Raw genomic sequence first — 14,928 nt, 5'->3', positions numbered from 1 at the left:
TCAAGATTGGGGAGCAGCCCTGAGAGCCCATGGTCTCCAAGCTGAGCTTGTGACATAGTTGGACAGGACCTGCCCAAGCATCTGACCCACTGACAACAGGTGGGATTCTGTACTCTAACCTACCAGTCCTGCCTTCCACTTTAGTGATCCAGAGGGGGTGAGCAGCCATCCCTGGGATGGATTTACTCCAGAATGACAGGGCAAGGCCAGGACCCTGAGACCACAGGCCAGGGACAACAGGAAAGCCACCTGGCCAGGCCCACCCTAGGGAAGCCCTGCACTGTGGTTTCTTCTACTTAAAATCCTTATGATACCTTTTCAGGCAACTGAGCTTCAACCTCCTTCTTGAGCCGCCGGAGCAGGAAGGGCCGTAGCACTTTGTGGAGGCGACGAATGATGAGGATGGTCTCCTCCTCGTTTAAGTCCACCTGGCATGCCACGAGAAATGTAAACTGAGTGTTACTTCCAAAGGGGGGACATGTGGAGTCACACTGTGCCCTGCCCTGCCTTCACAGACTGCTTTCTGTTTTATGGGGTTTGGCAAAACAGAAAGGGAAAACAGAGAGGATCTGAACCCTTCCCTAGAAATGCCAGGACGTGGAACCAAGGACCCCAAGGCACCACGTTCCACAGGCCTTATAAAGAGAAACATAGCCCTAACCGGTTTGGCTCAGTGGACAGAGCGTCAGCCTGCGGACTCAGGGGTCCCAGGTTCGATTCTGGTCAAGGGCATGTACCTTGATTGCAGGCACATACCCAGTGGGGAGTGTGCAGGAGGCAGCTGATCAATGTTTCTCTCTCACTGATGTTTCTAACTCTCTATCCCTCTCCCTTCCTTTCTGTAAAGAATCAATAAAATATATTTAAAAAAAAAAAAAAAAAAGAGAAACATAGCAGCATACAGTGCTGTTTCCCCACCAGCACATCTAAATGAAAGCTAAGTGTCACGATGGGGACCACATTCATAAAGTATTTGGTGTAAACCAGATGCTTCTCATGGAGGGCTCTACCACTGAGAACCCCATATCCACTCTCATTTCAGCTGGGATGGGATGGAGGGAAAGAAATACTGCTCTCCCAGAGTGACTGCTACTCTTGATAAAAGGTTAATTTTTTAAAAATTTTAAAAAGTGAAAAATAAGCCATGGCAGGTGTGACTGGGTTGGAGCATCATCCTGTACACCAAAGGGTGGCAGGTTCAATTCCTGGTCAGGGCACATGCCCAGGTTGTGGGTTCGATCCCCAGTCTATTGATTTGTGTGTGTGTATGTATGTGTGTGTATGTGTGCGCGTGCACGCGTGTGCACGTGCGTGTCTGTCTCTTTTTCCATTCCTTTCTCTAAAATAAATTAAAACAACAAACGACATACTTTACAAAAAAAAAAGAAAGGTTAAAAATAAAGTAACACCTGAACTTTTCTTCTGTGGGTCCCCTAAAAAATCTCTTGGCAAAGCTTTTGCTCAACTTGAAAATAAAGGAAACTAGAGCATTTGCTTCTCAGTTATTGGATGGGGGTCCTGGTACTCTTGGAAAGGTCTGTTTCTCCTTCAGAATGGCTTCAGCCTAAGCTGGTGTCAAGGAGGGATAACTCACAGATGATGCTGGCAGAGGCCCCTCTGCACACATGGTGTGGTGACCCCAGCTGTCCTGCACCTGTCTCAGGAAAACCTCATAATCGGGAACTAGAGGGCAGTGACGCTCATTACCCGCTGCAGTTGTACCTACTTCCTCAGTTGCCAGGCTCTGGCGGCTTAACTGCCTTCAACAGAAATGCAGCTGGCCCCAAAACACAGTTTAAACCCCAATAGCATAGCAGCTCATTCTGGAGTCTGCTTGAGGAGTTCATCAAGTGATGAGGACCTAGCCCCTTACAGCCCAGATGCCACAGTCTGGTTTTCAGTCTGCAATGCCACCCATGGCCATTTAGGCCTTGAGATCCACCGGCCATAGAGCTCTTTAAAAATGAAATACACAGCCCTAGCTGGTTTTGCTCAGTGGATAGAGCGTTGGCCTGTGGACTGAAGGGTCCCAGGTTTGATTCTGGTCAGGGGCACATGCCTGGGTTGTGGGCTGGTCACCCCCGGTGGGGAGGGGGGGGGGCGCGGGTGCAAGAGGCAGCTGATCAATGATTCTCTCTCTCATCATTGATGTTTCTATCTCTCTCTCTCCCCCTTCCTCTCTGAAATCAATAAAAATAAAATTAAAAAATAAAATACACAGAATATGATGTTACTCCTGTGACTAAAAACTTTTGGGCTTCCCACTGCCCTTAGGGTAAATCCTTAAAGAGACCAACAGGCCCCTCAGGCCCTCCAACTCCCCCTTCACACCCTTGCTCTGGCCCCACAGCTCCCTCAAGGCCATATTCCTCACTGTGCCCTCTCTGTGTCTGGGGCACAGGGTCAAAGAAGCCCCAAGTGTCTCCCCAGAGTTAACCTCCTCAATCACTGCTCTTCTCTAGGACCCTGACACCTACCACAGTCCCAGCCCGTTGTGGTGGGCACTCAATGCACACCCAGCTCCTCTGAGGGTGGCCCACGACCACAGTTCCCTGCCCCATCTCACCACCACAGGGCTGGCCGCGCACACCCACCTTTTCTCCAGTCATGGCAAAGGGCGCATTGAACCACTGCTCAAAGGTGCTGCAGCTCTTGAAGATGGTGGGCAGCAGGAAATTGAGGAGTGCCCAGAGCTCAGGGAGCTTGTTCTGCAGCGGCGTGCCTGTCAGCAGAAGGCGGCGGGGAGCCACGTAGTGCGTGTTGAGGACCTGAGTCAGCTTGCAGTGGTGGTTCTTCATGCGGTGGCCTTCATCCACGATCATGTACTTCCAGCGGATCTGCAGGCCCAAGGGCAGGCGTTTAGAGGAGAGGTAGCAGGGCTGCCCCCAGGTGAGCAATACTCTCACAGCCATTAGGCAAGAGGGCTCCATGTGGAAGAGCTCACTGAGGCATGACAATGTCCCCTGACAAGGGACCAGCTCACCGAGAGAAAGCCACACAACATGCCTCTATAAAGAATGGGGTACGCACGGACAGACAAGGAGACATGCCCGTGAACTAAACTGTTGGATGAACAAAGCAAGTTGTAGAAAGTAGTCTGGTTTCCTTCCCAAAATTACATATGCTAGTATGTAGCACAGAAAAATCATCAAACAGCACCTCCCCTCACTGATCAGAGCAGTCCAACGGGGGTGGGGGAGGAGAGAGGTGCTGAGTCAGAGGGTGACCACACAATGTACATCTGCTCTCTGGGCCTCACTCTCCTCATCTGCAGGCTCAGAGATGCCTATTAAGCATCCGATATCATCATTCTGACCAAGTCCCTGAGGTGTGGTAACTTGTAAACATCTCCATCTTGGGTCAAAGACTCTACCCTCTACTTCACTCTATTGAATGGTTAGAGGTGAGACCAGATGCATCATCTTCAGCTTCGACCCCTCCTCAAACCAGGAAACAAGGGATGGTGTCTGTTTTATATCACTATGTTCTCAGTAATTCAGTATGGCCTAACCAGAGCCACCTTCACAACTACGTCAGCTAAGAAGCCTGTACAGCCCCCACCGAACTTGCCAGCCCAGCAGCCCAAGGCTGACGGGCCACACAGGGCCTCAGAGAGCATCATGGGCTGGTTTCCCATGGCTATGCTGGGGAAAGCACAGTCACTGGGGGGGGGGGGGGCCCCTAAGGTTGCTGGAGACAGGTAAAGACAGGCTGACTTCTCCATGGCCCTATCAGGACACTGCAGGAAGACAGGTGAGTCAGGAAGCATCTTGTGTGACCAGACTCTTTGGGAAAAGCCCCAGGAGAAGCTAGCACACGTGCAATGTAGGCGACCCCATCTCTGGATCTAACCCCAGGCTAGCCTGGGAAGAGAGAGGCAAACCCAAGGTCACCTTGACAGTGACCTTGCATATACACAGCAGCTATCTTTATACACATGTGCAGGGGAATCAGTGAAAAATTACTTGCAAGGGGCTTTGAGAAGATGTTAAGTGTTCACATTCATAACAATCCTGGATCGGGCTGGATCGCATGCTCCCTGATAGCACTGAGCGCTTAGGACTGGTGTTTTACATGAGGACACGCTACCTTCGCAAGGATGTGCTTGTCTTTAATGATGTACTCGTATGTTGTTAGCAAGACATTGAACTTGCCACTCCGGAGCTGGGGGACGAAAGCCCGTCTGGCTGCTGGAGAGCCCTGTGAAGAAGAGAAGACATGCACACATCAGCCTCCAGGGGAGAAGAATTAGGTGAGCTGCTGGCTCCTGTTCTCCAACCGCAATGTGCTGAGTGCCAAATGCAAGGGGCGGAGAAAGGCTTGTGGGTTCTCTGGGAGGCTTGCTGTCTGCACCACCATCTGCCTGAGTCCCAATGGCAAATCTGCTCCCCACCTCTTCCTGGGTCCCTCTCAGGCTTCCAAGCTGAACACCAGGGCATCCTCCTTAAAACCTCCCACCCGAGCACTGGCCATCGAGATCATGTCCTGACAGAAGCTCCAGCCTATTTGCAATTAGCAAACCTGCCCAGTCCTGTTCCCAGGTCCAAACTCCTGAACCATATGACCAGAACCCCAGAGTTCTTCAGGTTCTCATTCCACACAGATTGATTGCCACTGGGTCCCGTAAGCTTTTGCCAGAAATACTTTTAACTCCTCAAATGTATCAAGTTTCCTCCAAACATGCATGCTGTCCCTTCTGCCAAGACCCCTCTCCCCAGCATGAGCAGAGAGCCTCACAGCACAGGGTGAAAAGCCTGGTCCCTGGAGTCTAGTGACCAGACATAACCTGGCTCTGCAACTAAGTGGCTGCATGAGGCCCTCTCTGCCTCAGTTTCCCAACCAGGAAAACAAGTACAATTAAGTCCCCACTTTACAGGGTGAACTGATAAGAAATAAACATTACCCCCCAAAACAAGTGACCCCAAACCTGCATTAACACCACGATCCCAAGTGTATAACATAGGAAAATGCGCACATATGCCTCATTATTAATACAAGTTGACTTCCCTATTCACCATCTGTATTCCTTACTCTCCTACCCTGCTCTCACCGATGTCCACTCCACAGGCTGCGACATACCTTGTAGGACACCTTCACCACGGAGGGAGCCCATTTGTCAAATTCGTAAGCCCAGTTTGACAGCGTTCTAACGGAAACAAGGAAGGAACAGTCAGGTTCTAGTTCAGTCAACAATAGCTCACTGTTCATACCAATGTCCACTGGGAAGTGAGGCCAGTGTGGTCGTGGCGCTCAGAGCTGGCAGAGTAACTGATGGTCTCCAATGGGGGCAAGTGAGGGAAGGTGCCGTGGGAGGGAGGATCAGGGACACACAAGTGTGGCGGCAGGTACAGGGACAGTGAGAAGCCTGGGTTGGCCTGGATTAGAGTTGGTCGGCCAGAGAAGGCTGAACCCAGAAGTTGGACCTTAGAGACCAGTTCTCTGTCATCACTATGGGTCACAACCATCTGTGGGAATAAGCTATATTCTATAAACCTGTTACCAGGAAAAATGCACAGACTCATGGTGCTTTGTTTCAGGTTCAGAACCATGCTAGATCATGCTATGGAACCTAGGAGTACGGGAGACACCACCTGTATCTTTATGCCACCTCAAAATAAAAATGACAGCCCTAGCCAGTTTGGGTCAGTGGGTAGAGCATCAGCCTGCGGACTGAAGGGTCCCTGGTTCGATTCCGGTCAAGGGCATGTACATCCCCAGTAGGAGGTATGCAGGGGGCAACTGATCGATGTTTCTCTCTCATTGATGTTTCTAACTCTCTATCCCTCTCCCTTCCTCTCTGTAAAAAAAAATCAATAAAATATATTTAAAAAATAAATTAAAAAAAATGACAGCCACTGAAGGCTCCTGCCCATTAAGACAAAGAATGAAGATGGAACCCAGCCGGCATAGCTCAGTGATTGAGCGTCAACCTATGAACCAAGAGGTCATGGTTCGATTCCTGGTCAAGGCATATGACTGGGTTGTGGGCTTGATCCCCAGTGTGGGGTGTGTAGGAGGCAGCCAATCAATACTTCACTCTCATCACTGAGGTTTCTATCTCTCTCTCTCCTTCTCCCTTCCTCTCCTGTAAGCAATAAAAATATATTTTTTAAAACCAGAGGGGCGCCGAAACCGGTTTGGCTCGGTGGATAGAGCGTCGGCCTGCGGACTGAGGGGTCCCAGGTTCGATTCCGGTCAAGGGCATGTACCTGGGTTGCGGGCACATCCCCAGTAGGAGATGTGCAGGAGGCAGCTGATCGATGTTTCTCTCTCATCGATGTTTCTAACTCTCTATCTCTCTCCCTTCCTCTCTGTAAAAAATCAATAAAATATATATTAAAAAAAAAAACAGAGGGAGGCAGGACAAGCAAATGCATGGTAGAGAGTTGCACATCCCAACCAGTGGATGGGACAGCTGAATGCTCAAAGTCTAAAAACATTCTCAGGAGCACAGGTAGCTTCTGGCTGGGAGGAGATGACATTTGACAGACTAGACCAGCCGTGGGCAAACTACGGCCCGTGAGCCGGATCCCGCCCGTTTGAAATGAATAAAACTAAAAAAAAAAAAAGACCGTACCCTTTTTTTTTTTTACTGTGATACAAGTTTAATTTTTAAGCAAATAGGTGAGTGTTCACACTGAATATTTTATTACTTCTAATAATTATGTCTATTTATAATATTTACATACGTAGTTATTTTTATCTGGGTAAGCACTGAAGAATAAATACATGGAACTGTAACTTGGCCAAATGATCCTGTCAGAAATTACTAAAATAAAAAATAGGGTGGCTTCATTAGCACAAATAATAGGATATGTGCTGAGTACAAGTAATAACCAGGTAGAAAGTGACATGGTAAGACCGTACCCTTTTATGTAATGATGTTTACTTTGAATTTATATTAGTTCACACAAACACTCCATCCATGCTTTTGTTCCGGCCCTCCGGTCCAGTTTAAGAACCCATTGTGGCCCTCGAGTCAAAAAGTTTGCCCACCCCTGGACTAGACCCTTGTCTGAAGATCAACACACGGCAAAACTTCACTGAAGAGAAGGGGGGAAAGAAGCCAACTTAAATAACCTTGGAGAAAGGTGTTTTAACTGGAAATATAAGCCTAGAAATGAAAGGAAGTGGATCTGAACACAATACTCTAGGTCAGCGGTTCTCAACCTGTGGGTCGCGAGCCCTTTGGGGGTTGAATGACCCTTTCACAGGGGTCGCCTAAGACCATCGGAAAACACATATATAATTACATATTGTTTTTGTGATTAATCACTATGCTTTATGTTCAATTTATAACAATGAAAATACATCCTGCATATCAGATATTTACATTACTATTCATAACAGTAGCAAAATTACAGTTATGAAGCAGCAACGAAAATAATTTTATGATTGGGGGTCACAACATGAACTGTATTAAAGGGTTGCGGCATTAGGAATGTTGAGAACCACTGCTCTAGGTGGTAAAGTTGGTTTGCATGGGCTAACTCTTCTGAAAGTACTGTATATGTACAGTGGGAACAAACAAATAAATGAGAAAACCCTAGAATGAGCCACATGGTCCTCACTGAGAATTGGAGACCACAGTATGACTATGTTTAACTTTAACAGAGATACAGATGACCAGACACTGTTATCTATGTTATGATGTTAGGTATGTGTATATAAGGCTTAGTACACATATATGTATTTCCTAGTGCTGCCCGCTGAGAGGGCCTAGAAGTATGGACACCCCAGAAGCAAGAAGCCCTGCTACATCCAGGCCTTGGCTTCCAATTCCATTCTCTAATAAGATAAACCAGGCTGATTCTAGGCCTGGGTGGAAAATGTACATGCTGAGCTTGGAGCACCTTTGGGTGCCAAAAAGCCAAGTGCTCAAAACACCACAGTGATGGGAGCATGTCAAAGGGACAGAGTAGTCAACTGAAAGAGCTCCTCCCTATGGCCATAGCTGGAATAATTTGAGCAACGAAATAAACTAGTACTGGAGTATAGCCCCAAATATAAAATAAATATGCATGAGTCCATACTGATAGAAATGATTAAATAAATTAACAACTGGGAGAGAAGAAATATTCTGTACAGAAGAATTCCAAATCATTTATGTATTTGTTCCCCCCTCAAGGAGGTGGAGCTTAACTGCCCACCTCTTGTGTATGGGACGAGCAGAGTGACCTTCTTACAGAATAAAGTATGGAAGGGAGAAAAAAGAGAAACTTCACAGCAGACACCTCACAAACACTACCTCAGCCAGGTGATCAAGGTCAACATCAACAGTGAAAAGTCATGTTGACAGTAACTACCTTATAGTCGTCTGTCCCATGTAAGCATGAGAAAAATCACCAGAGAGATCCAGACTGAGGGAACCCTACAAAACACCTGAGCAGTTCTCCTTAAAACCATCAAGGTCATCAAGAACATGGAAAATCTGAGCAACGGTCACAGACCAGGGAAGGCTAAGAAGAAGTGATGACTAAAGGTAATCCAGGATCCTGGAATTAGAAACCAGACATTGGGGGAGAACTAGTGAAACACAAAGAACGCCTGGAATTTAGTGAATAGTAGCGTGACAGGGCTGGTTCCTGAGTTGCGTCAAATGTAACACGGCCATGTAAGATGTTATCAGCACCAGAGCAAACTGGGGGAAGGTATCTGGGAGCTCTCTTTAGTATCTTCACATCTTCTTCATACGTCTAAAAGCATTCTGGCCCTGGCCAATTTGGTTCAGTGGATAGAGCGTCAGCCTGTGGACTGAAGGGTCCCGGGTTCGATTCCAGTCAGGGGCACATGCCCGGGGTATGGGCTTGATCCCCAATAGAGGGTGTGCAGGAGGCTGCCAATCAATGATTCTCTCTCATCATTGATGTTTCTATCTCTCTCTCCCTCTCCTTTCCTCTCTGAAATCAATAAAAATACGTTTTAAAATATATAATAATAATAATAAATAAATAAATAAATAAATGCATTCTGAAGTAAACACCAACCACAATACAATGATGATGGGGATGTGTTAAAACCAACTGGAAGGGTCTCCCCAAGCCAAATCAGGGACCATTTAAGGAACAAAATCAATAATGACAGTGTCCATTCTGGACTTCTATAATGATAGAGCCCACTGTGTTGGAAGGAGAAATCCACTATTTGGTACCTCCCACAGTAATAATCATTTCAAGCGAGACGCAACTGATGGATGCTAAAATTACTGGGAAAGTATGATGACAAATAGGATATTATATGGTTTCTAAGTGCCTTCCCACATGATACTTATGAATTACAAAGGAAAACTCTTAGATTTATGATGGGAGGGGAAAACGGGCAGGCACCACATACCCAAAATCCAAGTTACCCTCACCTGGTGCCTCTTGACATGAGGTCCCAAAAAGAGCATGGCATCCCTCTTGGGGGATTCTTGCCAGAATTTCAGAAATAGGCACATCTCACACAATCTGAGGAACAGCTTGACCAGGATTCAAGTGGTAAGATCATGAAGGACGAAGATGGACTGGCAAACTGTCACAGAGATGTGACAACAAAATGCAAAGTGGGATTCTGGACTAGAAAAAGGTTATAAATGGGGAAACAGACATTTGAATAAGGTCTCTAGATTCATTAACAGTATTAAGTCATTGTTCCCTTCATGGTGTTAACTGACCTGGTGTAAGATTTGGGAGGCCGGGTGTATAGGAATACTTTACAATATTTTTGCAATTATTATGAGTTTGAAATAATTTTAAAATGAGAAGGTAAAAATAAACCCAGGCTGCAGAACAGCACACTGAAGAAAGCAGTGTGAAGATGAAGTTACACCTCGGGGGAACAGAGGGGACTTTAGCCACTGCGGGGCTAGGCGACATTGCACAGGCTAGTGCAGTGGGAAGCCAAGAAGCAAGTTGGGTCTGACCACAAGGGAGGAGAAGGCAAGGCCATCTGCTAGCCTAGGACATCCTCCCACACTGCAAACATCTCCACGAAGACTGCCAAGGTAGCCTATTTTATACCACCACGTGGGAGGGAGGGCAGAAAGAAGAAATACGTTTCTCCAAGTTACATTCTTATGGGATTCTGAGATAACCACCCATGAGTGCGTGACCTTTAAAGGCCTGGCCTTCTTAAAGGCAGGAAGGCATTAGCACTCAGCTTCCCATTCTTCCCTTCATCCACTAATCGATGATGACATGGTCCCCACTTAGTACTGGACTGAAGTTAAGGGGGTTCCCCTCCATCCAGGGCTAGGCCAAGTGTACACATAAGCCTGGCAACATGAGAGCAGACAACACCCCAGGCCTGTGATTGGACTGGTGCCTGTCATGTAACTGGAGCTGGGTCAATGAGAGGGGGCCCTGGGACTTTTGCAAACATGCTGGGGGAGTTGAGACATTTTTTGACACAGACTGAGTTGAAAAGAGGGCTGTCCAGAGTGGCTGATGGAATCACGGACCCAGAGGGGTGTCTGCAAGGAGGAGAACAGTGGCGCACAGGGACGGTGAGAACCTCCTCAGGATGCTGTCAGGTCCCACTACACCTGAGCATCTGTATCACCAAGGCTGGGATGGGACTGACAGGACTCCAGGGTGGAAAGCGTTTGCTCAAATGGCTCCACTCTAATCTTCTAACATGAGGATCCTCAGTTCCTGTGACTCACCACCCTTGTATGGAATTTGCTGGTTGTGGGCTTGAAGAGAACCTTAAGATCCAGTGAGTCCCAATTCAGACAATGAATTAATACAGTCACCTGCCCTTTTCCTATCCTGCCCATAGGCAGGCTGTTATGGGCTGAGTTATGTCACCCTAATATCCCTATGTTGAAGTCCTCAACCCCAAAACCTCAGAATGTGACTGTATTTGGAGAAAGGGTTTCTAAAGAGGTAATGAAGTTAAAATAAGGTCATTAGGATGGGCCCTAACCCAATGACTGGTATCCTTATAAATAGAGGAAATTAGGATAGACAACACTGGAGGAAGACTATGTGAGGACATAGGGAGGAGAGAGAGGCCTCAGGAGAAACCAACTCTGCTGATGCCTTGTTCTCAGACTTTCTGCCTCCAGGAAAATAACGCCTGTTGTTTAAGCCATAAGGCAGTGGTACTTTATTAGGAAAGACCCAGTAAACTCACACACCGATGTCTGAATGAAAGCTGGGGTGTCACTGAAGCGGGGCAGTGGGGTTACTTGCACTGGACACTCCTGGACCTCCAGGGGTGGGTGCACTTACGAGAGAGGTACAATGATGAGAAAGGGCCCATTGATGCGCTTGTGCTCCATGAGGTACGTGATGAGTGCAATGGTCTGGATGGTCTTCCCCAGGCCCATCTCATCGGCCAGGATGCCATTCAGGTTGTTGTTGTATAGGGACACCAGCCACTCCAAGCCCTTGATCTGCAAGGAGAGAGACAGCAAACACTGAAGCCCACACTTCAGAGACTCGCGTACAACCAGAACAAGTTCAGCCCTAGCCACGAACTGCCCACGGCCATCTTTATTTGGTGTTTTGCTCTCCATCACCCCACTTCTTTTTGCCTTAGCCTCATCCTCAGCAATCATTCCTATGAAATGAAAGAGTTGCTGTGTTAATAATATATGTACAGTATACAAAATTTATTTTTCAGATGAACATCTGAACTAAAGTTATAAGGTCCGTCTGTCACTGCCTGACACCAAGCCATGTGGCACACTGGGACAAACCTGCCCACAACCATGTGACACTCGATTTGGGAGATCATTAGGGTTTCAAGAGAACGTGCTGATGAATCCACCATACGGCCAATGACCACCTAACTAGCATGTCAGGATTAACTGAGAGCTTTCCAATGCTTGCAAGGTTTCTGCAATATATGAACCATTAAAGAGAAGATGGTTTTCAAATGGAATATAATGTTATAAAGGAAAATCTGGACATTTTCCTAACAGATTAAGGAAGTAACTTCTGTCCACTGGAAATGTCACTGGTCACTGGCTTTGCCTCTTTGGAACTCGATACTGGCATGGAGGCTGTGAGAGTTCTTTCAGGGAAACTTGGAGTATAAGGGCCACAACCAAACAGAAAATCTTTGATTAAATATAAACCAGCTGCCTCTTGAGAGCTTATAAATGAGCTTGGGATATGGGGCCACAGAAAAAGAAATTTCTACTATGGCAGCTGTGATTCTTGTCTGACAAAGAGCTTTAGTGCCAGTGTCACGTCACCTCCACAGAAGGAAAGGCTAAGTTCCAGGCTGCCAGCTCCTGACATTGATGCCATCACTCCTCGCTTCCTATACCTCAGAGAGCATCGGGGAACATGATCTGTGTCTACACCTGGGTCCGGTACTGGTTTGACCACTCCCAAGCTGTAAGTTTGAGGAATCACTGCCCTTTTCTGTTCCTCAGTGGCACACACCCCTAATCCTGTAAAGTGTGGAGGATGATAGTGCCTATTCAGAGTTGCTGGGGATTCAGAAGCTAACAGCGTAGAACACGCTGCTATCCTGCCCTGCACAGATTAAGCACCCAGCAAATACTAATATATTGCACCGTTTCATTTCCTCCTGGTGGCTAACCTAACAAATCATGCTTCTACTTTATAGAAAGGGAAACTGAGGCTTAGAGAAAAAGAGTGAGGTACCCAGAGACAAGGAGCAGAATGTGAACTTGAGTCTGCCCGACTTCAGCAGTCTCCCACAAGCTGGGACCTATCTGTCAGGACTGCTATGTAGGTACAGCCCCCTCCTGCCTCACCTGGTACTGTTTGAGGACGCCATTGACCATAAGCGCTGACTGCTTATCCACTCTCTCAGTGACAGCATGAGCCACGGCATAATAGGACTGCAGGCCACGAGCAAGGGCCTGGGACACACCGTACTCATCATCAACATCTTGCTTGGCATTCCTGTAAGTGAATAGAATCACTGAGTAAAGACACACATTTCTATTTGTAACAATGTACTTCTGACACAAGATTCTGGAGCAGCCCTTTAAGGACCTGTGACTCAAGCCTTAAGTAAGAAAAGTAACTGGAAAGTCTAAGGACAGGCAAGGCAGCAGCAAATATTAATCCGGGAAGAGTGGGGTGGCGGGGAGGGAGACAGGCACTAAGACTGAACTCCCATTTGTGGTCTCACAGTGGCTTCCACACAGTGGCTAGACAGTGGTAAGCACCATCCAGGGAGAAGCTGGGACGCTAACGTCCTGCCAGGACCCCCGTGAAGGAAGCTGGTGGAAAAGGAGCGTGTGTAGGGATGCCTTACTCAATGATGTGCCGAGCGTCCACCTCAGAGACGTCATCACTGTCTGGATCTGGAATCTTCTTCTTCTCCTCCACAGGCAAAGTGGGAGGCTGTGCTGGCTGCGGCTGTTCCTCCTCCTCCTCCTACCAAGAGAAAAGACTGCATCAGCTCAAGACACCCCACAGGGACAGGCACAGGGATCCCAGGGGAGAACACACTTTTAGAAACAAGCGAAGTTTTTACAACTCTCACACCTTCTTCTTGTCCCGGCATGTGTCATGCCTCCTCTTTGCATCTCTTTCAATTGCTTGGCATATTATTTTTAGTTTTCCCAGCAGAGTTCAGACACTTCTTTTTAAGGCTATCTCAGGCTACTTTGTACGTTTGTTTACTAACAATAGATTCTTCATGTCTCCTGCCCCCATTATACAATGTACACTACACATTTATTCCTTGTCTAATCTATTCAAGCTGACTTTCACTGTAATCTCTTGGAGTTTCTCAATATAAAACATTTAATAGCCAATTTTCAATATTTGTTGCTCTTGATTTATTTCTAGCTTTATCGATATGACTAAAATGCCTAAAATATGTCAAATAATACTGGTGATAACAGGCATCCTAATTTAGTAAGAGGTTTTCTATAAACCTGTAAAGTAAGTGTTGTGTTTCATGAAAGTGATTTTTCAGCATTTACTGAGATGATAAAGGGATTTTGCATGACATATTAATAAAATACACATGAATGTATTTCCTGGTAGTAAACCATCCTTATATTTCTATCTAAGTGACACAAAGTCCCAGTAATTATTTTCATGTATAAAGGAACTGCTATAAAACTAAAAAAAACTAAAAAATCCAATTAATCTGCTAAAAATTCCAATAAAAAAACCTAGTGGGATTTCTTTCAGGGTATGCAAAATGATTTTATAGATCATTTGGAATATTAAACAGGTGATAACAGCCCAAACATTTTTGGCCAAAAAAAAAATCATAACTAGTACAGATTTACCCTAACTGATATTACCATATCTGAGATTAATATTGGGGTGAGACTCTTAGCTAAGTTTGAGTAAGGTTGTAGACAAATTCTTCTAAAAGAGACTTCAGCCTGGCCAGTGTGGCTCAGTGGTTGAGCATCAACCTATGAACCAGGAGGTCATGTTTCAATTCCCTGGTCAGGATACATGCCCAGGTTTCAAGCTCAATCCCCATTAGGGAGCATGCAGGAGGCAGCCGATCAATGATTCTCTCTCATCATTGGTGTTTCTATCTCTCTCCATCTCCTTTCTCTCTGAAATTACATATATATGTATGTATTTTTAAATATGATAATAAGGAACTATTATAAGTAACCGTTTACCAACAAATAACTAAAATGAAATGGACAAACTCCTAGAAAGATACAAACTATTAAAACTGACTCAAGAAGTAGACAAATTGCCGAAACCGGTTTGGCTCAGTGGATAGAGCGTCAGCCTGTGGACTGAAAGGTCCCAGGTTCGATTCCGGTCAAGGGCATGTACCTGGGTTGTGGGCACATCCCCAGTGGGAGATGTGCAGGAGGCGGCTGATCGATGTTTCTCTCTCATCGATGTTTCTAACTCTCTCTCTCCCTTCCTCTCTGTAAAAAATCAATAAGATATATTTAAAAAAAAAAAAAAAAGTAGACAAATCTAAATAAAATCTGACAGCTAATTGAATTAGTAACTAAAAATCTTC

At 46.2% G+C, this 14,928-nt stretch overlaps 1 protein-coding gene across 7 annotated transcripts in view; it reads right to left on the bottom strand.

Moving 5' to 3' along the window:
- The window catches only part of SMARCA4 (SWI/SNF related BAF chromatin remodeling complex subunit ATPase 4), a 96,516-nt gene that overhangs the window by 35,609 nt on the left and 45,979 nt on the right, over positions 1-14,928 (bottom strand). For 6 of the 7 annotated variants that reach the window (XM_070416063.1, XM_070416056.1, XM_070416058.1 and 3 more), the window contains exons 14-20: positions 13,228-13,349; positions 12,719-12,869; positions 11,217-11,380; positions 5,080-5,146; positions 4,090-4,200; positions 2,595-2,837; positions 315-428 (exon numbers count right to left, since the gene is read on the bottom strand). In XM_070416063.1, coding sequence (XP_070272164.1) covers positions 315-428; positions 2,595-2,837; positions 4,090-4,200; positions 5,080-5,146; positions 11,217-11,380; positions 12,719-12,869; positions 13,228-13,349 — 972 coding nt within the window. The remainder of the gene's footprint in view (positions 1-314; positions 429-2,594; positions 2,838-4,089; positions 4,201-5,079; positions 5,147-11,216; positions 11,381-12,718; positions 12,870-13,227; positions 13,350-14,928) is intronic. The other variant, XM_070416059.1, reaches the window with a different exon arrangement.

This window comes from Myotis yumanensis, unplaced genomic scaffold (assembly GCF_028538775.1).
Source record: "Myotis yumanensis isolate MYYU_CA2020_CCGP unplaced genomic scaffold, mMyoYum1.0.hap1 SCAF_5, whole genome shotgun sequence".
Lineage (NCBI taxonomy): Eukaryota > Metazoa > Chordata > Mammalia > Chiroptera > Vespertilionidae > Myotis > Myotis yumanensis.
The sequence above is the reverse complement of the archived record's forward strand: the minus strand, read 5'-3'. Positions and strand labels throughout refer to the sequence as shown.